A 27,019-nucleotide genomic window follows, 5' to 3' on the forward strand; every position below is an offset into this window, starting at 1 on the left:
GATTTTCTTTTGGGGTCTATCCTATATGGGGTTCTTTGAGCTTCTGGGATGGTCAGCTTTTCATCCTTCATGTTATTAGGGAAGTTTTCTGCCAGCAATTCTTCTGCGTTTTCTATTCTCTCCCGTTCTGGAACTCTGGTCACTCGCGGATTTTTGCTTTTGATTGTATCCTACATAATTTTCAGGGTTTCTTCATTTTTCTTTGTTCTTTTTTCTGATTTTTCCTCAGAGTTGTAGCCAAGTGTTTGTCTTCAATTTTGCTGATCCTATCTTCCATCCTTTCAAACCTGCTCCTCAGCCCTTCTATGAAATCTTGTTGTTTATCTTTTGGATTTCTAATTGTCGTTTCTGTATGATTTCTAGTTGTGAATTTATTTTAGCATTTTGTTCCTGTGTTATTTTCTTGAATTCTTCCATTTTTTTGTCTGTATTTTCCACGAATTTGTCTGCCTTTTCCATGAATTTGTCTATTTTTTCATCATTTTTGTGTGTTTTTTGCTTCAACTCTTGGATAGTTCTGAATATTAGACATTTGAATTCCCTATCAGTTAGGTCTAGTGCCTTTTCTTCTTTCTATTGGAAGGTCATCTGGTGTTTTATTTTGGACACCTACTGGAACCATCCTGTCCTGTTTTTGTAAATGTTTTGATATTGTCTGCTGTCTTCAGGGCATTCAGTGGTTATTTTCCTTGTTTATTGATTGTAGATTTGTTTGTTTCATCCTGCTCTTTTGTTTTATTTGGTTATGTCTGAGCAGGGGGGCTGTGTGTTTTTAGTTGTTTGTTTGTCTGTGGGCAGGATACTTTGGGCAGAATCAGTCACTCAGGTATGGTACAGCAGGGCAGGTCCAGTGAAGGGGAGGTGCTGGAATGGGTTGTTTGTGGCACGTACCAGGGCTGACAGTGTGGACTGGAAATCAGTGTATGACAAGTTCCAGTAGGCTGTGCCTGTGCTGCTTGTGAGTGTGATGTTCAGTGCACGGTGCAGGTAGGCAGGAAGGAGGGGGTAAATTGTGATGTGTGGAGCTAAGATGGGTATGGGAAAGATGAGAGAGAAGAGGAACAGGAGCCAAAAACATACACACAAACTAAAAAGAGTGCTAAGGGAGCTTGCTACTGAAGTGGAGAGATGAGAGACTGAGAAATGAGCAAAAACAAAAATGAAGAAAAAAAAGAAAAAGGGTAAAAGAAAAAAATGAATAAATTGAGAAACTGGAAATGAAGGAAGACAAAAAGGGAATAAGAGAAGGAAACAAAGCAAAGAAACAAACAAAAAAAAAAAAACCCAAAAACAAAACCAAAGGAAAAAAAAAACAAGAAAAAAGAAATGCCCCCAGGGATGTCCCTGTGCATCTGCGCAGAGTAAGGGAATAGCTTCCAAGCCGCTCCGTGCTGCCTGGCTAGAAGGGGCTCCCAAGCCAAGAAAACAAACAATCAAAACAGAAAATCAGAGCAAACAAACAAACAAAAATGCCCCAGGGGTCCCACCAGCATGGCGGCATGGGCCGGGAAGCAGTTTCAGTCAAACAGTGTCTCGCAGCCTTTCAGGAAGAAGCAAAGATTGGTGCATGGAGTCAGGTATTTGAGACAAAGGAGGGGGAGGTGGTAAGAGGTAAGGAAGAAATCTAAAGAAGCAGAAAAAAGCAACACCAGCAGCCAACAAAAGGCACTCAGGGAGCTGGCCAACGCAGGCGGGTGGAATCCAAGCAACACCGGGGTGAAGCTGGTTCTTCCTGGCCAAGAGACTGTGGCTGCAAGAAGCAGAGGAGGCTAAGTGGGGGTGAAGAAGGGTTGGGGGTGGGAAAGCCTATATCGCAGGTTACCGGTTGTTCTGCCTCCTGCTGGAAGCTCCGTGAAGCTGCTTTCTCATACCCCCTGTTCACTGATCTCTGACAGGAGTCCAAGACAGCAGATCTGTGCTGCGGTAGCTAATAGGGGACCTCTGCATGTATCTCTCCTCACTCTCTGTTCTCAGTCAATTTCTTATTCCATTCGGTGCTTGGCTGAGTTCTTTATCTCTTCACTTGATGCTTAGGGTTTCAGGATTGACGTGTGACTCTGTTTGACTTAGTTTTTCTGATCTTTGCTGCAGAAGGACGGCGTGGTGCTTCTGCCTACAGCGCCATGTTGCCCAGAAGTCCTGGGCCTTTGGCTTTTAAAATTAAAAATTAAAAAAAAAAAACAAAAAAACCTGATAAACATAAATCAGATATGCATAGTGAGACCAGGAAACCAGAGACTTTTTATAAAGTGAATTTCAGAATAATAGTAACTTAAGTGTTCAAATTTTTGCTTTCCTTCTTGGTCCTTGGTTAAGTAAAATCACTATGTCTCATTTTATTCTTCAGTAAAATAGAATATAACATCAGCTTTTCTCTCAGTAAAAGCTTACATATTAATGACTCAAGTGCCTGGGAAATACCAAGATTCTATAAAAATGCTAAATAATTCATAGGAAACCAAACTATATGTCCTACTCTCATTCAAAGAATAATGTAAGGGGTCCCCCGTGCTGCTGCAGGTTAACCTCCACTGCCATGAGAGGCACAAACTTGCACTGGTTTGGCCTGGTGGCCCTTGGCAGCCTTCATCTCACCCAGGCCACCTGCCCGTGTAACTGAGGTGAGCAGTCAGTGGCTGAAAGTCATTTAGCAGTTATAGATTTATCCTGGAACAGGGATAGTGATGAAAGCTGACACAACGCCAGCTGTTTTCTGAGGAAACCCATCAGCCTAGGTTCCCTTGAGAAATGCTGATGTTGCTAACATAACACGTTTACCAGTGATTTTACTACTGTTCTGAGAATGTTTACTAAATGGGGAGGGGGGGTGTTTTATGTAGAGAAATACAAGACAAAAATAAATGTCTATCTTTGCATGCACAACTATATACACATGCATATACGAACACCACACTTTAAGCCTATGATATTCCATTTAGACAGAGTAAGGTTTATATAGCTCCAGATTTGTGAAGTCCTGCAGTGAACTTGGAGCCCTGGTGGCAGAGTGGTTAAGAGCCTGGCTGCTAAACAAAAGGCTGGCGGTTAAAATCCACCAGTCGCTCCTTGGAAACCCTATGGGGAAGTTCTACTTTGTCCTATAGGGTCGCTATGAGTCAGAATCAACTTGATGGCAAAGCGTTTGGTTTGGGTTTGGTGGTGAACTTACCATGGGTCACACAGGGCCTTCAGAATTTTGAAAACAGCATACCAATATTGCAAAGTGAGACAATGTTGAACAATGAACTAATTTCCCAGAATACTGAGTTAGCATGTCAGAGGAACTTGGACAAAGGTATTTTTGATTCTTCTGTCTGAACAAATCTACCTGTGTCTCCTCCTTGTCATCGACTCTGAGTGTCCCAGCATAGCATACTTTTTTTAGGCCCACAGGTCCACAGGGCACACTGTACACCAGGTGATCCCACCTGCCCCTGGCCACAGCTGACAAAACAAGGGACAGGAGCCTGGCAAAGGGCCACCAACCTAGGGTCTCTAACTCCACCAGAATATCATCTCCTCCCACCACAATGTGAACTTGGTCTCTTTCATGACCCCAGGGCTTAAAACAGGTTGAGTACTGTTAAGTAAAAATATTCAACGATGGACTGGTGGGCACAAAAGATGGGCGGGGCAAAGCAGACTTTCTCAGGAGGATGAACTAAGAATCAAGGAGAAACTACGAGACCATGAGGAAGAGGGGTCTGTGTGCAGGTGAGGTTACATATTAATGACGAGATGAGTTAGGATCAATAAGAAAGGGGCGAGGGAAGAGCTGAAGGAAGGAAGCCAGCAGAGTGAGACAGAAAGACATAAATAAGATCATTCACCCCCCTGCTTGTCACACATAGAATTGGGTCCAGTGAGGAGGGGGAGGTAGGGAAAATTACTAACTAGATAAGAAGACACATGTTAATATTGGTGAAGGCAATACACAATATGGGGGAAGTCAATACAACATGACCAAAGCAAAGGAAGACACTGAGAGGAATGCAAGAATAAAGGGCAACTACTGTAATTACTATAATATAGACAATCCTGCAACAATAGTATTAACAATAATTTATGAACGGATACACAGGTAGATAGGTAAGCTAAAGAGGTATGGGAGGGTGTAAGGGAGCACACCCACCTGCAGATACAGGTTTGATTGAGGATATTTCTATATATATAACTGTGGGTGCTGCATGTATTTTAATACAGACAATAGAGCACACAAGGGGCACAGTCATGGAAACTTCTTAGCCATAACCAAACACCTTGCGGGACAAAGTTCCTAGGCTCAAAGGCAAAGGAACACAGACTAGGGGGACACCTATGTCAGTTGGAACAACATAGTTCATAAAGACAATATTCTGCCTCCTCCTTTGGTGGGTAGCCTCTGGGGTCTTAAAAACTTGCAAACAGCCATCTAAGATACAACTATTAGTCTCTTCCCATCCGGAGCAAAGGAGAGTGAAGAAAATCAAAGACTCAAGGGAGCAATTAGTCTAAAGGACTAATAGACCACATGAACCACATCCTTCATGACCCCAAGACCAGAAGAACTAGATGGTGCTCAGCTATCACTACCAACCACTCTGACTGGGATCATAACAGAGCATCCTGAACAAAGCGGAAGAAAAATGTAGAACAAAAAGTAAAATTCACAAAAAGACCACACTTACCAGTCTGACAGAGACTGGAGGAACCCTCGAGACTATGGCCTTAAGACACCTTCTGACCTGGAACTGAAGCCATTCCCAGAGACCTGCTTCCAGACAAACAGTAAACAGGTCCATAAAATAAACAGTAACACCTTAGAGGAATATGCTTCTTAGAACAATCAATCATATGAAATCAAAAGGGCACTATTTGCCCAAAAGCAGAGATGAGAAGGCAGGAAGGGGTAAAAAATCCAGATGAAAGGAAATGGGGAACCCAGGGTGGAAATGGGAAGAGTGCTGACACATTGTGGGGAATGCAACCGATGTCATGGAACACTTTATGTACAAACTATTGAATGGGAAATGAATTTGTTCTGTAAACTTTCACCTAAAGCACAATAAAACATTAAAAAAAAAAAAGAACCGAGTCCTATGAAGCTGTGTATGATGCCCTCCCTGACCTGCTTCCTCAGGCTGCCCCTTACCAGCACTGCACAGCCAAACTGCCTCCTGGTTGCTCTGTCTCAGGTTTGCCCTGGTTGCGCCTCTGCCGGGAATGCTCCCCCCCAGAGATCTCCACAGCTAACCCCTAGAGTCACTGAGGTTCTGGTCAAACGTCATCTTCTCAGAGAGCCTTCCCTGACACTCCAAAACAGCAACTGCCATACTTATTCTCTACCCCAAAACTAAACACCGATGTTACATTATATATTCGCTTAATATCTGTTTCCCCCACTAAAGCGTAAGCTCTACAAAAGGAAGAACTGTGCCCATATTTTCTTCACTGCTGTTACTTTACTACACAGAACAGTGTCTGGCACCGGGCTGTTGCTCAATAAATTTGTGCTGAAAACAAAGAAAGGCAGCTGAGTCACAAGAGTGACAGACCCAAGAGAAAAGATCCATGAATTCCTGCTGCTGGGGAATCCATAAGCCTGGTCCTAGAGAGCTTCTATTCCTGGATCTGGGTGACATTTCATTTCCCTTATCACTCATGAGACTAACCAAAAATGGCCCCAAGACTTGTGCTGGAATAAGACAGAACCAACAATGATACCACCTTCTACACAGCCAGCCCTGCTGAGCCCTCTGTATGCTGTCTCACTCTGTCCTTACAATAACCTTGCAGAGAGGCTGCTGAACATCCCAGTGCACAGGGCAGCCCCCCACAACAAAGACTTGTCTGGTCCAGAATGTTAGTAGCACCGAGGATGAGAAACCCTGCTACAAAGGACTACAGATGGAAACAGGTGGTGAGAGACATTTAACCCAGATTTTACCTTCTGCACCTCTGTCACATACTGGGACACCATGAAGGGGGAAAACACGGTAAACTCTTCCGCTTTGGCTGCGATGTGGCTGTACATCCTTTCGACCAGGCGCGCACACTCTAGGACCATCGTCAGATCTTCTGTGCTTCCTACCAACATCAAAGCATAGCCAGATGGGTCAGTGCAAACACAGAGCATTTCACACCCAATTTTATACTTTTACTATAGATGGAATTGTCTCAGGTCTTCCATTTTTTCCAAACTCTTTAATTCGTCTGTTTTACAGACAATAAGGGAGAAAAGATAGGGCTAAATATTTATCATATAACTAAGGAAAGAACACTTAAATTACTCAAGAGCCTACGGGCTTTTTTAAGGGTCTAACTAGAATAGATAATCAAGAATTCTTAGGATGAAATCTAGGACTGCTGTTGTATTTAAAAAGAGATGGATCTTTACAAGGAAGACTTAAAAGAGAAGATTATCTTGAATGAGAAAAATGTTTACTGACGTTATATGATTAAAACCATAAGATGCCCTAATTCTGTCTTTGCTTCATTATGTTTCAGAAATTGTTTGCTTCAGGTTTTCCTTTTATAGGCAGATAGGTAATAAGACACGATTACCTTCACTAGATATCCCCCGTCTTCTAATTTCTGACTCCTACTTCTTCCCATCTTAAGAGGCCAGCATTACCCAGACCCTTCTTGACAAACTCTACCCAAGAATTCTAAAAGCCTAAAATGCCCCCACAGCTCAGGGCACACTCCACTTCCCCAGGCCATCGTGCACAGGTGGGAAAACCCCAGTAAGCACCAGACCACCTTCCTGGCTTTCATTCAGCATAATGACACACTGATTTTTATAAAATTCTAGAAAATGCAAACTAATCTATATGACAAAAAGCAGATCCACGGTTGCCTGGGGCTGGGGAGTGGACTCCAAAGAAGTTTAAGAGGAATCTTTTGGAAATGATGGAAATGTTCTTTATTTTGATTGTGGTGGTGGTTTCACACATGTATGTAATTGTCAAAACTCACTAAATTGTACACTTTAAATGGATGCAGTTTGTTATACATAAATTACATCTCAATAAAGTTGACTTCTAAAATGCAAAACACCTTTTTTAAGACTCTGAATATTCATATTTGAAGACCCCAATATATGTATAAACATCTTAACTACACATATATGCATTTTTTTCTAGATCAATTTAATTTTATGGCGACATTAAGTTTATGGACATTTCAACAGGCAGTAAGCTTTAGTGATGTCCTTCAATATTTCTTCTCTCAATATACTCATGCTGTTCACAACATGAATACCTGGCATTTGTTACTTCAGCCACAGATTTAATGTCTGGTCGTTAATAAAAATGCATTAGATATCAACAAAAAGAGTTAGAACTCGACTCAGTAAAGCAATTAATACATACAGAGAACCAAGTCTTGGTAGATTAGGGACAAGCAAGCTATGCTGACATGGATGTCAGCAAGAAGCCACAGATGTAGAACTTGCCCCCATGCTTCCCCAGGAAAGGTGGCAAAGGACTGCTCCAGCTGCAGCAGGACATCCCTGTGGTAGAGTGCACCCAGGGCCTCCTCTCCCCACTGCTCAGCATGGCCCAGCTCAGCCTGGTCTCTGGCCCTCTCCTGTCCAGGCTGGCACCACTACTCACACAGGAGCGCTTTCTTTCTGAGGTCAGATGTGCTCTTAGAGGCCTCAACACAGTACGTGTAGGTAGCTACCACCAACTGGGGCTGACATGTGAGATGAAACTTATCTGCCCATCCTGGTCCTAAATATATCCACAATATCAAACAGACAGCTATGGGAGAGATGGAAATATCCAGAACTATACACAAGTAACTTGGGAATTACAGTCCAGTGTTAACTATGCCTTTTCTCTTTTCTCAAAAGTTGATTGGGTCAAGTAGCTATTGCTTAAAGCTACTGAACCCAGTAAACTAGTTCAAATTGGTGGGGAGAAGTTGAGTCCCACTCAGATATTTCTCACAGGGTCTCCTCTGACACCCTCAAATCTATCAGATCTCCTTTGTGGTTCCCCAGCATCCCATCTGATACCCTATTCTCCTGCTTAGCACATTACACGGCTGGGACTGGTCCATGCTAGGCATACTCGAAATAGTACAGTATTAAAATATATATAAAGTCTCATAAAGGTGCCAACTTCTTAAAAACAAGAATCTCCTGAAAATTAAAAATTCACCAAGAATCCAAACACTTCAGCGCTGATAAATGACTTGTAAACGTGAGTTGTGCCATCACCATATGGCAGTGTTTGCTTCACTAGTGAACAAAACAGCCTGCCAAGGTCAGGCTGGGATTGCAGCTCCAGGAATCTTCCTGGCAGGTATAACATGAGAGCACTCTACAACCACCTCTCCATTTCTCACCTCCCTGCTAAACTAAAAACTCCCAGAGGGCTGGAGTGGGCTGGAGTCATTTTTATAGCCCCTGAAGCAGAGTACATGCTCAATAAATACTTCCTGAGTCTAGATATTTTTTCCAGAAAAGTAACTATTTCAATTAGGACATACCAAATGCACTCACTGTTTTAGACATAGTGAAAAGTGACAGTTTGAAATTTAAAAATAACTTTGAATAATCTCAGCATTTTTCTTATTTAGGCTCAACTGAATATAGTTTTATTTTTAGCAACATATTCATTCCATGATAAATACATGTGAAATAGTGTATCTGATGATACTGTTACTTTGAATTACCTTTGTCTTTCTGTCGCCCTTCCTGCATAACTGAAAACACCAATCTATTAAAAGAGTTCAAGAAAGAAGGGATGGCTTTCAGCATTACCTGTAATAATAACAGATAATACAAAAACATGTAAATAATTATACACTGAATTTTTTCTATTTTAAAGGCGCTCATAGTTTTCTTTCTTTCTTGTGTGTGCCCAACTGTAGCAACTTCCTTTCCTCCTAAACTTTCTGGAATAACTGCTCACCTACTCTTGTTATTTGACACTTTTCACCCTTATTTTAGGAGTCTGGGGCAGGGCTTCATGCAGCATAGCTTCAGGAACCTAATGAGGCAATCCTGGTTTAGAATTTGTTGAATCTGTGCCTTTTACTGTAAACTGTTTCTAACCATTCTGGAAATGGGTAAAATGAATAAAATAATAATGACCAATTTATTCAAGTATAATTATACTAGGAAAAAAGATTACATGACGCAAATCTACCTAAAATGGGGAGCAAAACTTCTCAGTTAATAATGATGAAAAGATTTATATGCATTGGTTTATATTCAGTCAACCATCCTTAGGTCATGGTTACAACTATCCACTAATTCTTTGCTGTCCAATACAGCAGCCACTAGCCACATGTGACTACTTAAATTTAAATGAATTGAGATAAAATTAAAAATTCAGTTACTTAGTTGCACTAGCCACTTTTCTAGACACACGTGGTGAGCAGCTGCCATATCAGACAGTGCAGACACAGAATATGTCCACCATGGCTAAAAGTTCTGTTCAACAGCACTGCTCTAATTCTCAGAAGGAACTGAAAGTAAATCAAGTCTTGCAATTATTTTCCTTGGTATAATTTATCCAACCAAATTTCTTGGTAACACAATACTACATCCTTCATGCCAAACTGGAATTTTGAGCATGTTCAGAAAGAAGTTATTTTTTATTTTATTTTTTTTATATTTTATTGTACTTCAGGTGAAGGCTTACAGAACAAATAGTTTCTCATGAAACAGTAGTACACATGTTGTTTTATGACATTGGTTAACAGCCCCACAATATATCAACCTTCTAACTTCTCAACCTTTTTTTTTTTTTTTGGTGAAAATACACATAGCCAAAGATACACCGTTTCAAAAATTTCTACATACAGATCTGGGGCCCAGAATGCCTGTGTTTAAATCCTGACTTATTATGTGATCATGGGCAAATTACCTAACCTTTATGACTGTTTTCTCATCTATAAAAAGGTGATAACAGTAGGTTGTCAAGAAGACTGAGTAAGTTAAAACATGTAAAGTGCTTAGAATAGTACCAGCTGCTGATCTTTCTACTGGGTACACTGGCTGTGCTGACTTCTTGTATACCTTTTGCCCTTTACCTAAGCAGTTTCTAACCTGGTATTTACATGAATCCAGACCTACTATCAACATCATCAATGCAGTTATCATGCATCAGCATGCATGCCTCTTTCCCCCATTCAACTTCATAGGTGGTATAGAAGTGTAAGCTACTATTATTTGTTACATCATTCTTTTTTGCAATACCATGTCATTATCCTTGTCAATTGTTTCCTTTCATTAAACAGTCTAATTCCACCAAATGGTCACTTGTTAATGGTTCTGCAGAAGATTCAAGCACTTTCTAGTATTACTTTTATCAATGACATGAAATCCTGCGTCTTCTGCAAGATCTACAATTTCAGCTTGTGATTGATTTGCACAGCAGTTATATTGTATGGACACATCAAAATCTAACAATCAGCAGAGAGATTTAATAACAAAGATGCTGACAAGATAGGCAGGGTCCAACTGGGGAAGGCTCTGGAGTGGGGTCTAATTTTATAAGTACTTAATTTGTAATAGAACAGTTTTTTAAAACTGCATTGCTGGTAGGTCTCTATCCTTAGAACATTAAAGGAATTAAAAACATTTGAATGTACATGTGTATATGCGGTGCGATGGATCACTTTTGTGTGGCTATCGGTCTTGTAACTCCCACCCAAGTGATTGGGCAGGACCGTGTGATAGGGTAATTGTAGCCCACCAAAGGGATTGGTCAGTTTTGCCATACTGCTGGGCTTGAAATGAGCCACCCCAGAGGCAGGAAAGAGAAGATCCCACCACCACCAAGGAAGAACAGCCAGAAGCCAGCACGTCCTTTGGACCCGGGATCCCTGCGCTGAGAAGCTCCTGCAACCAGAAGACAGAAACAGAGAGAGCTGTAACACTGGAGGCAGTGAGAAGCAGTGGCAGAGACCAGGTGGCAGAGAACCGGCAGTAAGAGATGACAGCACGGTGGGCTTCCCAGCCCACAGAGAGAGAAAGCTGAGTGCCTTTGGGCAGAGGCCCAGGCCACGGAGAGGTGTACCTGTGAGCTGTGAGCACGGCAGGGAAGAGGCTGTCCTGATGGAAGAACTGTATCCTGAGTGTTCCTGAGCCTGAATTGTAACTGTTACTTCCCTCATAAACCCCGTAATTGTGAGTTCTCCTCAGAACCGTGAGTTCTGTGTGGCCATTGCAATGAATTATCAAACCCAGCAGAGAAGTAGAGAGCGCTGTGTGAGGGACGTTTGGTGTCAGAATCAGTAAAGATTGTGGAGAGGAGGCATGTCTGACCTCTGCCTAATAGGAGTCAGCCTTGGGCTGCTGATCTTGGTTCTCCTTCCTCCTTGTGAAGGTAGAGAAGGCCAGATACCGCCCCATGCCAATTTTACAGTGTATGTGTATATACGATAATATTGATGAGTCCCCACTTATCAGTCATGTGTATAGCGGTGGCACAGTGAAAAAGAACAATGGTCAGCAAAATCAGCAGTCTTAAGTCTAAGATTCAGATGCACATAGGTGAAATGGTCAAATCATTTAGCCCTTCTGAGCCTCAGTAAAATGGGTTACCACCTAGGGATGAAATGAGAGTCAGAGCAAATGTTTGATAAATGTTAGCTGAACTGGAATCTTTTCTATGGGACATTTACTCCTAGTCTGAGTTTAATTTAAAAGGTAGAATACTATAAAATTAGGAACTCAGGGTGTCTCACTCCCTATACCCATGTAAATGATAAACCCAAGAGCAAATCTAAGCAAGTAAGTTACTCATTTAAATACGTGGTCCGTACCAGCAGAATAATTTCTAACGAGCTTCCTTAAACAGCTAGTACACAAACACTGTTCAAAACGTTGGATCCAACAAAGATGAATTCACTCGAACAGCTAGATGTGAATGCTGAGCATTATGTGCTTGAGAAAACCACTCTGGCCCTGGAAATTACTAGAACCAAAAAGTTCCCTTAGCAAATCATTATTTTTATCATCCTGTAACAGTAAAGTTTTACTGCTGCTTTTCTGAAGGCTAAAATCCCCTTTTAAAAAAAGAAAAAGCTGCCTGATGCACTTCTCCCCTTTCTCCCTCACCTTTGGGTGACACTGGAGGATTGAAAAGAGCACGTTGTGAATCCTCGGGAAGATGCTGCCATACTCCAAAGGCTTCAGCCGATCCACAGGCACTGCCAGGAGAATGCTGAAGGCCAGACTGACGTGGTGGGGGTTGTGAATGATCTCCTCCCCCTGCCGCAGCAGGGAAGCCAGGATGTCTAAAATAGGCCCCACAACCGTGAGGATCAAAGACTGCTCCTGGCAAGCCTCTCGGTTTTGCAGCTACAAGGACAGGAAGGGAAATAAAGATGACTCTCTAAAGAAATGATGCAAGAACAGAAACACTGAGTGACCGCAGTAAAATGTCTAGACTCTAAAACAAACTGACGCAGGTCAAAAGCAGTGTGAACAGACAAGAAGGCCCATGTCCAGTCTCCAAGGGCTACCTGCTAGGGACTCAACTGCTTTGGCCCACAATTTTTGTTGGATTCATCGACCATGACAAGAAGTAATTTCTTATAAAAGAGCTGATTCAGGCAATTTCTCAAGAAACCTGCAGACAACTTGGTCTTACTGCATATCAGATATAAACCAAAACCAAACCAAACCCATTACCATCGAGTCGACTACAACTCATAGTGACCCTACAGGACAGAGTAGAACTGCCCCATAGGGTTTACACAGAGCGGCTGGTGGATTCAAACTGCTGACCTTTGATTAACAGCTGAGCTCTTAACCACTGCGCTGTATACGTAACAATATTTTTCCCCGAAAGATCATTAGCTCCACAGGTCTACAATTACACTTCATTTGATAATTTCTTAAAAATCACCTCTAGTTAAAGACTTTCCATTACGTTCTAGAATAAAGAGAGCAGTCTCAAGATGGGGAATAGCTCTGGGTCTTGTCCACGTAACCTTGGAAAGTCCACATGGTGACTCTCTCTTACTCAGCCACTACCATCTGTAAAGCAGCCCCAGGAGGTCTTCTGGGATCCTGACGTCTCAACCTGTCTCTCATCATGCTGACCCTTGTGCTGGGTATTCTGGCTGTGCTGACTTCTTGTTGCACCCTTTAGATTTACGTACGCAGCTTCTAGCCGGTGCTTACGACAACCCAGACCTGCTGTGAACGCTGCCAACACTGTGGTCACGTATCAGCACGGTCGCTCTCCCCAGTGAACCCTGCATGCTTCTTCTTCTGATGCTCACAACACATGCTGGGTATAGGCATCGTGCCTCACCTACCAATTCATCTGCCAATGCAGACCCGTGGGAAAATGACAACGCAGCAACACAGAAAAACAGCAGGGAACATGAAGTTTACTCTTTAGACCCCCTCAGGTGGCAAAGGCTTGAATTAGCACTGATAATGACAGTAAAACAGATATTGTTAAGAATACTCGTTTCAGCAGCTTTAGAGGGCAGAAAAAGTGAGACATCCCCAATTTGAACTAGGCTTTTGTTCCAGGGACACAAAAAGTCATGTGACTATTGTGTATGTTCACAAGGTGCCAAAATTTGACATATGGGTAAGATTATAACAAGACCCTCCTGTGTACAACACTCCTACCCCAATCTATAAAGCCATTTTTTTCCTCACTGTACCACAGGCCTTAAACACACACACCCACACATTCACAATCGTACAAATGAATGCATGCACTAAGCTGATCACAAGATTTTTTGCTGGGGGAGACAAAAGCAGCCCCAGCGTTCCACCTTATCTGTCTCGTTAACGCAGCCCTCATCTTTTCACCACCTTCCTTTTTTTTACTGCCTGCCTAATTCTCCCACACGCTCCAACACTCCCTTTACACCACCTCTGAACCATTTCTACCAGAGATACCAAATGTGCTCAGACAAAAGCACACAAAACCAGCACTCTGCTTTACAGACATCTTCAAGAAACAGCCTTCAGAAACACAAGTGCATAAAATCAGAGAAGGCAGAATCAAACAATGTGACTTTTGTCCATACACGAACAAACAACTACAAAGCGAAGGAGGCAAGACAGACGGAGTCCGTGACTCCAAAGGATACTTACAGTGAGAGCTGTGATCATCTGGGGGCACGCGAGCCAGAATAGACTTGCTTTCTCTCCACTTAATGGGCAGCTCAGCAGCAACTTGATCAATGTAATAGCCGACAAGACAGCCTAAGGCAAAAGGGAAATAAAACTGAATAGCAGGAATAACCACCTCTCTCTTAAGAATCCTCTCTTAGAAGAAGCCTGGTCACTGGTATCAAAGTGACAAAGGAGAACCCCAAGGACTGTAAGGTCAGCAGACACGAGTGAGGTTTGATTTATGTTGAGTCCGGAGGGTGATGCCTTTATATCACCACACAGACAGGGAAAAAGTGAGCGAGATGAGCAGAACTAGGCAAAGAAAGGATCTTTTTAATAACATCTCACTAAACCAAACATCTAAATGTAACAGAACAGTGAAAGGCACAAATCTACAATGGTCTAACTAACAGAGATCCCATCTCACTGAGATCCTCCTGTCAATAAAGCTGACACTAGCTGTGATTTAACTGGGCAAACGCATACATGCTTATGGATAGAAGGAGGGGTTAGCAGGAAACAGAGAAAGTATAACCGGATTAGGTGCTGTGATCATAGGTGATTTCTCTAAACCATGAGAACATGCGGGAAGGGAACTAACATTATTGAGTGCCACTACGTCTGACCCTGTGGTGGGCATTTAACACAAGCAATCTTGCCTTACACCAGCCTCCTCTCTCTCCTCCTCCACTAACACCGCATATCCATCAAAAAAAAAAAAACCCAAATCAGTTGCTGTCAAGTTGATTCCATGTGTTGTAACCCCACATGTTGCATAGGGTTTTCAAGGTTGTGATCTTTTGGAGCAGAATGCCAGGCCTTTCTTCTGAGGTGCTGCTGGGTAGACACAAACCACCAACCTTTCTGTTGGTAATCAAGCACTGCAAGGTGTGGAACCTCCTTGGAGAAAACAGTTTGGCCTTTGGACCTGGTTCCTGAGAGCCAGAACACACCTGAGGCCAATGAGTGGGGGCCCGATGCTGACCTAGCCCCGGGTGGTAGGGGATGAGAGAGAGAAGGGGCTGGTACCTGCTGACCTAGCCCCAGGTGAATGGAGATGAGAGAGAGAAGAGCTGGGTAGGCAGCCAGGATCTGAACTGACCAGGGAAGGGAAACTGACATTTCTAGAGGACGCAGTTAGCCTGTGGAGTGGGGTTTGTTATCCACTGCACATTTCGCACCAGAGGTGGATGATCTCAGCCTCTCCAGGCTGGTCTGACAGTGCAAATTGGTGCAGGAAGTGGGGTTAGCTAGAGAGAACCCGCACTGCTCAACCACTTAACTGCCTGTGCCACCAGGGCCTCGTTGGACAGCCGCAACCCTGGCCACAATTCCAGATTCTCCCCTCTGCTCTTCCTTTCCTTCTCAAGCCCTCTGGTTATCCATACTTAATAACTCTGAAATCCCCACTCCGGCCCTGGCTTCTCACCTGAAGTCCAACTCCAATTTTCAACCACCTGCAAATGCGTCCATCCACCCACACCTACATGGCCTGGCGCCTCCTCTCCCCATCAATCTCCTCACACTCACACACCCTCTGTTCCAGGCAGACTGGCATGTCCACTGTCCTTGGCACACACACCAAGTTCTCACCTCCCTGCCTTTGAAAGCACCCTCTCGTAACAGTGTTCTCCCTTCCTCCTCACTGCCCCATCCAAATCATTGCCACTCTTCAATGCTTGGCTCAAGTCTTACCTACAGAAGTCTCCTTCTGGTGATCTGACTGGTCTCAACATGAATCAGGACCTCCTTTCCTTTGGCTTCCTGAAGAGAAACCTACTCAGAGCTGGGCCCTCTTGTGCTGCGGACACACACAGTGAACGTCTCCAGAGAGAGATGTGCAAGCAGCTTGGGGAGGGGGTGGGCTAAGGGGCAGAGAAGGCTGTGCAGAGCAGCTGAGCCCTCTCCCCAGCCCCCTCTCCTCTTAAGAAGTAGATATAAGTTCTTATTACTGCCCTACTCTGATCTGCCTTCCACTGAAGCTCCCAAATTACCCTCTTGCTCTCCTCCCACCCAAATCAAAACGCACCCCTGTGTGCTGATTATAACCCAGAGCTAAGAAGCCACTCATGAGGCTGAAGAAGCTTAGAGTCAAAAGACCCTGCCTCTGATCCAGGCCCTATACATCGTTAGCTGTGGCCTTCGGCATGTTCCTCAATCTCTCAGTCTGAAAACTGGGATAATATCCAACCAGCCTACTTCATGGGGCTGTTTACACTGTGTGAAGTCCACACAGAGACACTCTGACATACAAGACCAAATGCAAGTGCAGGATTTGACTAGTAATTACCTCACTGAAGGGCAACTTGCTAACCTAAATGATAATTAAAAGATGGGATTCAGGTAGCATGACCAAGTCAAGTGAAATTTTCCAAAAAATATGAAAAAAGTTCTAAGCAAAGAGCAGAATTTACATTTTTACGTGTTAACATTATGAGTATGTATAATTAGCATTTCATGTAACAAGAGCACGTATTTGTAATTTGAAAAAGTTCTCCTTTGGAAAATGTTGTTGTTGTTGTTAGCTGCCTATGTACAACAGAACGAAACACTGCCCAGTCCTGCGCCATCCTCACAATTGTTATGTTTCAGCCCGTTGCTGCAGCTACTGTATCAATCCATCTCATCGAGGGTCTTCCTCTTTTTCACTGACCTCTACCTTACCAAGCATGGCTCTGATAAATAAGGCATCCTCACACTGAGACCCAGGCCCCTCCGGAGCTCATAGATCTCTGCCATCCATAAGCAACTCCTATAGTCATTATCAGTTTGATTTTTCTGTTTGTTGGTTTAGTTTTTCCAGTAAGTTTTCCCACTTGAAACTATGTCATTCCTGTGCCTGTCACAGCAGAAGAGAGAAGCCCCCACCTGCAGATCCGCTGTCCACACATTACTGACATTCAGTCCTTGGAGAACACACCGCATCACCATCCTGAAGTCCTCGGTTGTCCCAACTGCTAACATCTGGGTAAACAAGGCTCCCAGATGAGGCTCCATGTCCTGAATCACCTGACTGGGAACTTCAGGATCTGTGCGGAAAAGAAGCCAAAACTGTGAAGACGTAACAAAGGGACAGGTTAAATGAGAATAGCCACGTGATGAAACGTACGCACCCATTAAGGTTTGAGGAGCGTGGAAAATAAAACTCCTAAGTGCCGGATGCCAGGAGTGGTGCACACCTCAGCCTTTCTCACACAGTCCCAACCTCACGAACACACACACACAGCTGCATTTGTGTATGCACACGAGAAAAGGGATGTCTAACGACGGTTAACTCTAGACCATGGGCGTACGGGGGACTGTCACTTTCTTTATATATAGTTTTTCTATATCCATAGTAATTCCTTTGCAAAATCAGAAGTGGTGTGGGCGTGGGTGGTATACTTAAGTAGATACGAATGTTGAAAGATTAAAAGGACCCCAAATTTTTCAGGGTCACCTTTTAAAGTAAGCCAGTTCTGTTTCCCACTTAGGGCAGGAAAGCATTCTGGCATTCCCAGGGGTCTTGGCCCAAAGTCGACAGGACATCCAAAGCCCTCTATAATCTGACTTTAGCTTATCTCTCTAGCCTAACATTCCATCCCCATCAGACTATTCCATGTGGCCAGAATACCTTCCTGCTTCCAGTCTTTGCTTACTGTTTATAACATGGGGAAGAAGACAGTGCGATAGGCTTTGAAGGATAATGACCTAGGTTCAAGTTGTAAGACCCTGGACTCATGACCCAACCCCTCTGAGCCTCAATTCCCTCATCAGTAAATGGGCATAATAGCACCGACTCCTGTGTTGCAAAATAAAAGAAGGGATACAGTGCTTATGGCAGTGCTAACCACGTGGGAGGCACTTGGAATTATCTCTTCCCCTACCATGTCCACCTGCTCTTTCCTCCTTCGAAGGCCATTGCTTACTAATGCTTCGCCTGTACAGAATCTCTCCACCCGAAGTGCCGTGGTCCTTACTCCCTTCACAGGCTCTCACCCTCCTCTACTTGGGATTTACATGACTTCAGTTTGCTTAATTTGACAGGTCAAAATCATACCTCGCTCATCTTCATAGTAGGATATAGGTCCACATACACAAAAAGCATTTTTTAAAGTGTTTATTTTTTTAATTGAATTGAGGTTGCCTATTCTACTGTTGAAATCCTGGCGGCACAGTTGTTAAGAGCTCAGCTGCTAACCAAAAGGTCAGCAGTTCGAATCCACCAGCTGCTCCTTGGAAGCCCTATGGGGCAGAGTTCTACTCTGTCCCATAGGGTCACTATGAGTTGGAATTGACTCGATGGCAATGAGTTTGGTTTGGTTTTGGTTATTCTACTGTCAGAAAGCATTCTCTATAAACAACTCATTTTTATGAGCTGAAATTACCTCTAAGCTGCCCCGAGGGCACAGGGATAGCTCCGCTCGCTCATCTGCTGCTGCTCCCTGGCTATGGAAGGGACTAGAACACATGCTCTGCCTGCCCAAGGCCTTCAGCCACTTCTCACCTGCATTTTGTCCAGCCCTCTCATCACTCTGGTCATCCTTTTCTAGGCAGAGTCTAAAAGACCAGGATCACTGCTAAGATGTACAAGGCCTGGACCCACAGGCAAAGCTCTGAGCATGTGGCCTGAGGGACAATGCAGCAGCCAGGTCTCGCTCATCCTCAGTCTAGGACCCCACGCTTCCACTGCACAAACCACAACTGTGCGTGCTCTGCCACAAGTTAGAAGCACCCAAAATCCAAGAATGACACAGCTGAGGTCTAAGAATTATTTAAAGTCACAGGGTGGGAGGAAAATAAGGGACACAGCATTCTGTTTAAAACAGGGGCAGGGGAGCCAAGGCTTCTTCAGACCTTCAGCTGTCATTTCTCAGGACATTCAGTGAAAGCTCTATAACTAGTCTTAATGAAAAGACTACATTTTAGCCCCCAGTAAGAAGGTGAACACCATACAGCAAGAGCTGCTGACAGAATAAGGCAGAACAATGTGATACCAAAGCCTTTTTAAAGGAACCCACAATCATGCCAGAGAGACAGAACGGTTATTGACAGGGAGACAATGGCCACATTATTCAGACCACAGCACTTAAATTCTGGCTCTGGCCCAGGCAGACCAGGTGGCCTTACTTCCTAGAAGGCTACACTTAATTAACTCTTCTGTATCTGAAGCATGGCCTGTGATCCCTCAATCAAGAAATTTGAGTACACAGGGCATCTCAGTATAGCTTATCTACAGGGAAGCAGAAATACAGTCATGTGTTTTAAAGGTTAGGCTTGGCTGATGGACCCCAATCTTCCTCAAAAGGCTATTCTAACTCTAACTCCACCCTCAATAACAACGAAAAATCCAGAATAAACAACAAAAAAACAAGCATGCCAATTGTAGTGTGTGCTATCTTTAAACAGGGAAAACCAAACCCCACTCCCGTTGTGTCCATTCTGACTCACAGCTACCCTATAGGGCAGAGTAGAACTGCCCCACAGGGTTTCCAAGGAGCAGCTGGTGGATTCAAACTGCCAACCTTTTGGATAGCAGCCGAGTTCTTAACACTGTGCCACCAGGGCTTCTTAAATAGGGAAGAGCCCGACCTATTAACCTTTAACCTAAGAACTACAGAGATAGAATCTTTATGCACAAAGACAGTGCTTCTGTGTTGAAAACCTGATTAGCCTGCCCTGGCAGGGTGACATCTGACTGTAGATGAAGCATAGCTGGCCTCTGCAGAACACGGTGCCCCCTCTGACAATTACCAACATGGGCACCAACAGCTGCCAGCCACCGCACTAAGGGCGAGGGCTGCTGACAATAAGGCACTGTTCCTGCCCTCACAGAATCTTATGAGGTTCCCTATAAATTACTATGTCTTTTGCATTTTAAAAAAGTTGTCATATTTTACATCTTTTAAGTCAATTTATGGCACTAACAATCTGATACCAAAGAGCCTAATACTAATGGTGAAGCTCTCTCAGCAACAGTGATATAAAGGCTATTTTATCTACATTAATCATTAGGGACTAACACAAGTTAAAGACTGAAAAAAGAACAGACTTATATACAATGATTTCCAAAACACTAAGTGAAAAAGCAAGGTGCTTAGCAATGTACACAGAATGCCGCCAGTTGGGGAAAATTGCTTATGTGTGCATAGAATATCCGTAAATATTGGAAAGGAATTCCTGGGAGTCAGGACTGGGAAGGAGACTTTTCATGGTTCACCGTTTTATACCTTTTGACATGCATTCCATGTGTTAATTCACTACCTGGTCCAAAAACAGGAGGGTGGTGGAGACACTCACCACGCAGGCCCCTTAGCTGCCTTTTATCAAAAATTCTACAGTACAAAGTTCGCTCAGGAGAAAATGTCATACCTGTAAGAACTCTTCTCACAGAATGAAATGTGGAGGTAAAAATGGAGTCCTTCTTGGGATGGAGTTCTGGGGCCAAAAGGAAGAGAGTTAAAAACTGCAAGGCTGCCTGAAAAGATGGAACGTTTCCTGCTAGAGCTGGCAACTCTGACAATATCTGAGAGTAAACAGTCTGGTATAGGGTGGCATGGGGAAACAGAACTTTGTCCGACACTTCGGAAATCTCTGCCTCTCTGTCTCTAGAGTACTGGCTCACATCTGCTTCAAGGAGTGTGGTGACCGATGAGAGAAGGGCCGAGGGCAGGCACCAGCCGGTGGCCCTGGGCTCTGAGCAGAGCTGCAGCACAGCCCCAGTCTGCAGAATGGCCTGCCGCAGCAGCTCAGGCAGCACCTCTGAGGGTTCCCGTTGCTGCTTCCGTTCTTTGACAAAAGGCCCCAAGACTTGGCACAACTTAGTTAAGGACACCAGCAGGAGTTGCCTGCCCAGGCAAGTCTGGTTTTCCTGCTGTTTGCCAGAAGCTGCTTCAGTGTACAGTTTGCAGCTTGAAAGAAATGTGACGATTTTCCCAAAATTGAGCACCAAACTCAGCTTCATCTGGATGAGTATCTGCATTAGCTGTTCTAAGAATGTCCCTATCACTTGCAGAAATTCCAACCAAGAGGGGTCATCTATATCAACAAGAAATCGACTACTGGCTTTGAACAAGGAGGTCAGGACGATCTGAAAAATATCACTGGCATACACAATCTTGAACACCACATGGGCACTTCTCCCTCTCTGCAGGTAACCAAGAAGCCGGTAGCAGGTCATCAAAAACTTGAGGGTTAGTGAGAAGCAAGCGCTCCCCAGCTTGGTGATGGCCATGGACAATAACAGGAGAAAGCAGTGCACGTGGTAGGCAGCCAAGAGACTATCCAGCTGTAGAGCAGAGATAACTTCCAAAAGCTCCAGGATGCTTTCCAATTGTCCTGCATCCAGCTCGATGGGGAAGTCACTCTTGACCAAGGGTAGTAAATTTTGGGCAATTTCTCCCCTTGACTCTATACCTTCCGGTCCAATATTTCCAAGTCTGTTTTCCCAATAAGCCACAACTGTGTGGTCTTTTTCAAAAAGCCAGGGTAGCTGCTGACTGAGAAGACCCACGTCACCCTGGGCACCAGAAATCAGAATGTTAGTACATCTTGCAATTACGCACATTAAGAAAACAGAATGAAGGGACTGCATTTCTGGAAAGAGAGGGCTGTGAAGGATGGCCTTGGATAGCTTTTCAAGGGTGACACAGGGCTCTTCATCTGCTGGGTTTTCCTGGGCTTTGCTTATTGGTAAATTCCTTAGCAGGACACTAGCTAGGTATCTCACATCATCTGGGCAAAGGTAGGATATCAAAATTGTGAGATTTGAGGCAATCAAGTGCCAGTGTGCTACAGGGTAGGTGAGAACACTCACAGTCCCCACACGGCCATCCCAGGAAGCCATCGTCCTTTGACTCAAGCTCTCTTTGCCAGAACGAAGAATGTAGGCAGCATCATACCTCAGGGTCTGGAGGGCTTCTTCAGACCGGAAACTAGCTTGCATTAAAGTCCTTTTCATCTTCTGCAGGTAGAGCTGTTCTAAGCAATACCTGCCGAGAGAGTCAAACTGAGCTGTGAGCTTTTCTATCTTCTTCCAATGTTTTGTTTCTACACCTGGGAGCAAAGAAGGGAGGTCTGAGATCTCCAGAGCAGCACCTATGAGGGGCCCAGATACAGAGTGATATTGGCTACAGTTTAAACTGAGCATAGTGTCCACCTGGACCCATGTGTAAGCCAGCAGGAGTGCAGAGTCACTGACCTTCTGTTGCCACAGGCCGAGCGCTGGGCCCCGGGAGTCAATGAGGAGGTGGAGCAAGGGCTGCACGAGCCCACGGAGCATGCTCTCCATTGTGCACTGAGTCCGTCTGACCACAGGCAGTGGGGTGTTGCTGTCCAGGCTCCTCATGTTAAACATGACACAGTGTAGCACTGAGCTCAGTGACAGTGACTTCAGGGCCATGTCAGTGTCACCCAGCAAACAAGGCAAGACCAAAGACTGGAACTTCTCCAGCACGAGGGACCATGTGTCCAAGATCTGATTTGAAGGCAACTCCAGAAGGCACTCACAGAGCACTGTGGACGGGCCCAAGGACAAAAGAGGCTGCCTCAGCTCCTCAGCAGCTGGGCGACAGATCACACCCAGAATGTCCTCAAACAACCACGGTACTTGCCGGAGTTTGGCATAAGTCTGGAACAGAGTGTTAATAAGCACCTCCTGAGCTTTTCTGGTTCGAAACTCTGTCACTTCTGCATCAACCCAAGCTGAAGCCACCAGGTCATCCAGGTCTGGCTCCAAAATCAAATGATTCAGAGAGATCAAAATCTTGAGACAGCGGAACCAGGCCGGGACAGATGCTTGCGGATGGTTTATCAGCAACTCAGCCAAACGGCGGTAAAAATGGAACTGAACCTCCCCATGCCGGATCCTGTCAGCAGCAATGTTGTAGATGTTGTTGTTGACCACTGCGTTTAGAAGCTGTTCCACAACTAAAAGTTCTGTGGTCCAGTCTGACATGGACAGGGCTTTTACCTGCCCCTCCTGCAGACGTGAAATCCTCAAGCAGCCAAACAGCTTGGGGAGCACATGGAAGCACAGCAGCTGGTTCTCCTCCTTGAAGTAAGACTCTAGAAAGAGCTTGTACAGCAAGGCCACTGAGCTGGCCACAACAGCTGCCTGCAGGGATGGCTCACAGTAGCCAGCACCTACCAGCTTGGCGACCATGGTGTTGATGGGCGTCAAAAGGTTCTTCATAGCCCCCATCTTTGCACTGCCTTGCTGCTGTTCTAAGAGCTCTTCTTTATAGGAAGAAAGCAGCTCAGGCTGAAAAGCTCCGCCTCGAAGCATAGCCTCTATCTGATTCCTAATGTCCCGGCTCAGGGCTTGCCGAAGCTGTCCCTGACCGCCCTGTGTCCACTGGCCCACCGAGAGTAAGTGCCGCAGGACCAGGCAGGGCTGGAACAGGTGCCCAATCATTTCCCCAAAGGCACGTTTTGGGTTGACCTGCTGCTGCTGGATCAAGAGGTAATGCCCAAAGGCTAGGTGGATGACCTCAAACAACTGGGCTATGACAGCTCCTTCTGGCTGCCTACAGGCCGACTGGCACAGCTGGCTCAGGAGTGCCACCATGAGCTCCTGCTTGGCCACATAAATGACAGCAAGGGCAGGCGTCGAGAGGATGCCCTGGCAGCAGCTCAGGACAGCACAGATGTTTCTCTGGGATCCCAAAAGAGAGAACTCAGCTATTCTTTCATTTATGATCTGAAGATTAAAGAATAAAGAGAAGTCATTACTAACTCATCACCCTAATCCCACACATACACAATAAAAGTACATCAGGATCAGTGAACTCACTCCTTGCCCTCATCTTGATGAGACAGAAATGCCCAGGTTATCACATCTAAATCATCTTGACATTTTCTTAGTGCCCCAAAAGGCAGCAAGTAACTCTTTTAATTACTTCACATATCAATCTCCTACCCATATAAAGGGGCAGGGACCAATATCCTTGTAAATTTGCTGTCCCTCTTTAAAGAGCTGGGGTTTGTAAGGTTTACATTCCAATGGTTATTTCTTCTTAGATCCTAAACCTACAATTCAGCTTAGATGCTACCAAGTGGATGTTACTTTGGGTATGACCAAAATATATTTTTATAGTTAATTATACTTTTTCTATTGCAAAAGCAAAAGGCACCCTTGAAAAGGAGAGCAAATGTTTCCAATTACCACTTATTATGGAGTAGGCCCATAGTCTACTGCTTCCGAAATTCCCAAATTCATAAACACCAGAAATTACGATGGCTGGGCAGATTCCTAAATTCATTCACACTGATTTGCGTCCAGCCTTTCAGCATCTAAGAATCAAATTTGTCCTGGTTGCTAAGTCATCAGTAGCTCAGAGTTAGATATTAATATCTCCATGCAAATAACTGCTGGTCATGGACCTTTTAGTCACTCTGGAAATGCTGAAACAAAAACAGTTCAGTCCTTGAATGCCAACAGACTACCAAGCGGTCTCCAAATTGTTCCACATTCACACCCAGTATGTGTAATTTGTTTATAAATTGTAGGCATGTACTACAGAACTAATGTTTTAGATACATTATAAAACATACATAAAAATAAAAATTAGATAAGTATGATACTTCTTTTAAGTATAAAGAGATGGTCTAAGATTTTCTTTCCACGACTTGTCTGTTTGTTGTACTGTGGTGGCTTCAGTGTTGTTGTGGTGCTGGAAGCTATGCCACCAGTATTTCAAATACCAGCAGGGTCACCCATGGTGGACAGTTTTCAGTGGAGCTTCCAGACTAAGACAGACCAAGAAGAAGGACCTGGTGATCTACTTCTAAAAAACAATTGGCCAGTGAAAACCTTATGGATGGCAGGAGAATACTGTCTTACACAGTGCTGGAAGATGAGCCCCTCAGGTTGGAAGGCACTCAAAATACAACTGAGGAAGAGCTGCCTCCTCAAAGCAGAGTCAAACTTAATAACATGGATGGAGTAAAGCTTTCAGGATCTTCATTTGCTGATGTGGTGCAACTCAAAATAAGAAGAAACAGCTGCAAACATCCATTAATAATCGGAATGTGGAAATTACGAAGTATGAATCTAGGAAGATTGGAAGTCATCAAAAATGAAATGGAGAGAGGCAGAGGGAACAAGGAACCTGGGATGGGGAAATGGAGTGTTGACACATCGCAGGGACTGCAACCAATGTCACAAAACGATTTGTGTATAAATTGTTCAATGAGAAAATAGTTTGTAAACTTTCACCTACAGCACAATAAAAAAAGAAAAGAAATAACTCAGGTAATAGAATTAGTAGTCAAGAATACTGAAAACAGTTATCATAACTATATTACATATGTTCAAGAAAGATTGAACGTGATAACTAGAGACATGGAAGATACAAAAAATTCCAATTTAGATTTTAAAACAAAAAAAATACACTGGATGATAGTAATAGTGGAATAGACACTGCAGAAGAAAGGAGTGGTAAATTTGAACACATAGCAATAGAAATGCCCTAAAATGAAATACAGAGAAAAAGGAATTAAAAAATAAAAGCAAGCAATAAGAAAACTTCAAGTAGCATACAATTAGAGCAATGTATAATTAAATCCTGAAAGTGGGGAGTGGGGGTGCATAGAAAAATATCTGCAGAAATAAGCACCCTCAAATTTTCAAATGTCTCCAAATTTTAAGCACACAGATTCAAGAAGCTCAATAAACCCCAAGCATAAGATACATGAAGAAAACTATACCAAGACATATCCTAATCAAATTGCTTAAAACCAGCAATAAACAGAAATCATTAAAATCAGCCACACACACAAAAAAGATCTATTACATAAAGCAACAAGTGTAATAATGACAGAATTCTCATCAGAAATGACATAAGCCAGAAGACAGTGACACAACATGCTTAAAGTACTGAAAAAAAAACCTGTCAGCTTCATATTCTATACCCAGAAAAAACATCTCAGAAATGAAAGCAAAATGACATTTTTAACATACAAAACATGAAAAAGTTCATTACCACCAGACCTTCGCCACAAGAAATGTTAAAGGAAATCATTTAGGCAGAAGGAAAATGATGCCACTTGAAAATGCAAATCTACATAAAGAACACTAAAAATGGTAAATACGTGGTAAATATAAAATTCTTTCTAAAATTATTTTTTAAATCTTAAAAAGATAAGAGACTTTTTAAAGCCAAAAAATAAAAAAGGCAATATTATATGAGGTTCACAGCATACGTGGAAGAAAATGTATGTTATGGATTGAATGGTGTCCCTCAAAAATATGTGTTGTAAATCCTAACCCTATACCTGTGGTTATAATCCCATTTGAGAATGTGTTTTCTTTTTTATGTTAATGAGACAGTATTAGTGTTAGGTGTATTTTAAGTCAGTCTCTTTTGAGACATAAAAGTGATTAACGAAGCAAGTGAGCAAGCAGGGATAGGGGAAAACAGATGCCATGCTACGTGATGATCACCCAGCAGCCAGGGAACAGAAACTGAAGAGACGAGGACCTTCCCCCAGTGCTGACAGAGAAGAGCCTCCCTCTTGAACCAACACCCTGAATTCGGACTTTTAGCCTCCCAACTGTGAGAAAATAAATTTGTTTGTTACAGCGAAAAAAAAAAAAGAAATCAAACGACATACTGCATTGCACAAATATGTTGCAAAAGACCTCTTTTAAGTGTTAAAAAGCAAAGATGTCACTTTGAAGATTAAGGTGCGCTTGACCCAAGCCATGGTATTTTCAATAGCCTCATATGCATGCAAAAGCTGGGCAATGAATAAAGAAAACCGAAGAAGATTTGATGCCTTTGAATTATGGTGCTGGTGAAGAATATTGAATATACCATGGACTTCCAGAAGAATGAACAAATCTGTCTTGGAAGAAGTACAGCCAGAATGCTGCTTAGAAGGGAGGATGGAGAGACTTTGTCTTACATACTCTGGATATGTTATCAAGAGGGACCAGTCCCTGGAGAA

General features: G+C 43.5%; 1 protein-coding gene across 3 annotated transcripts in view; it reads right to left on the reverse strand.

Annotated features, from left to right (window-relative positions):
• The window catches only part of URB2 (URB2 ribosome biogenesis homolog), a 41,512-nt gene that overhangs the window by 4,909 nt on the left and 9,584 nt on the right, over nucleotides 1–27,019 (reverse strand). Inside the window, exons 4-9 of one of the 3 annotated variants that reach the window (XM_004384132.2) lie at nucleotides 20,441–23,768; nucleotides 16,958–17,118; nucleotides 14,069–14,179; nucleotides 12,062–12,304; nucleotides 8,665–8,752; nucleotides 5,927–6,066 (exon numbers count right to left, since the gene is read on the reverse strand). In XM_004384132.2, the coding sequence (XP_004384189.1) occupies nucleotides 5,927–6,066; nucleotides 8,665–8,752; nucleotides 12,062–12,304; nucleotides 14,069–14,179; nucleotides 16,958–17,118; nucleotides 20,441–23,768 (4,071 nt within the window). The remainder of the gene's footprint in view (nucleotides 1–5,926; nucleotides 6,067–8,664; nucleotides 8,753–12,061; nucleotides 12,305–14,068; nucleotides 14,180–16,957; nucleotides 17,119–20,440; nucleotides 23,769–27,019) is intronic. The other 2 variants (XM_023738474.1, XM_023738475.1) reach the window with 2 other exon arrangements.

This window comes from Trichechus manatus, unplaced genomic scaffold (genome assembly GCF_000243295.1).
Source record: "Trichechus manatus latirostris isolate Lorelei unplaced genomic scaffold, TriManLat1.0 scaffold00117, whole genome shotgun sequence".
Taxonomy (NCBI): Eukaryota; Metazoa; Chordata; class Mammalia; order Sirenia; family Trichechidae; genus Trichechus; species Trichechus manatus.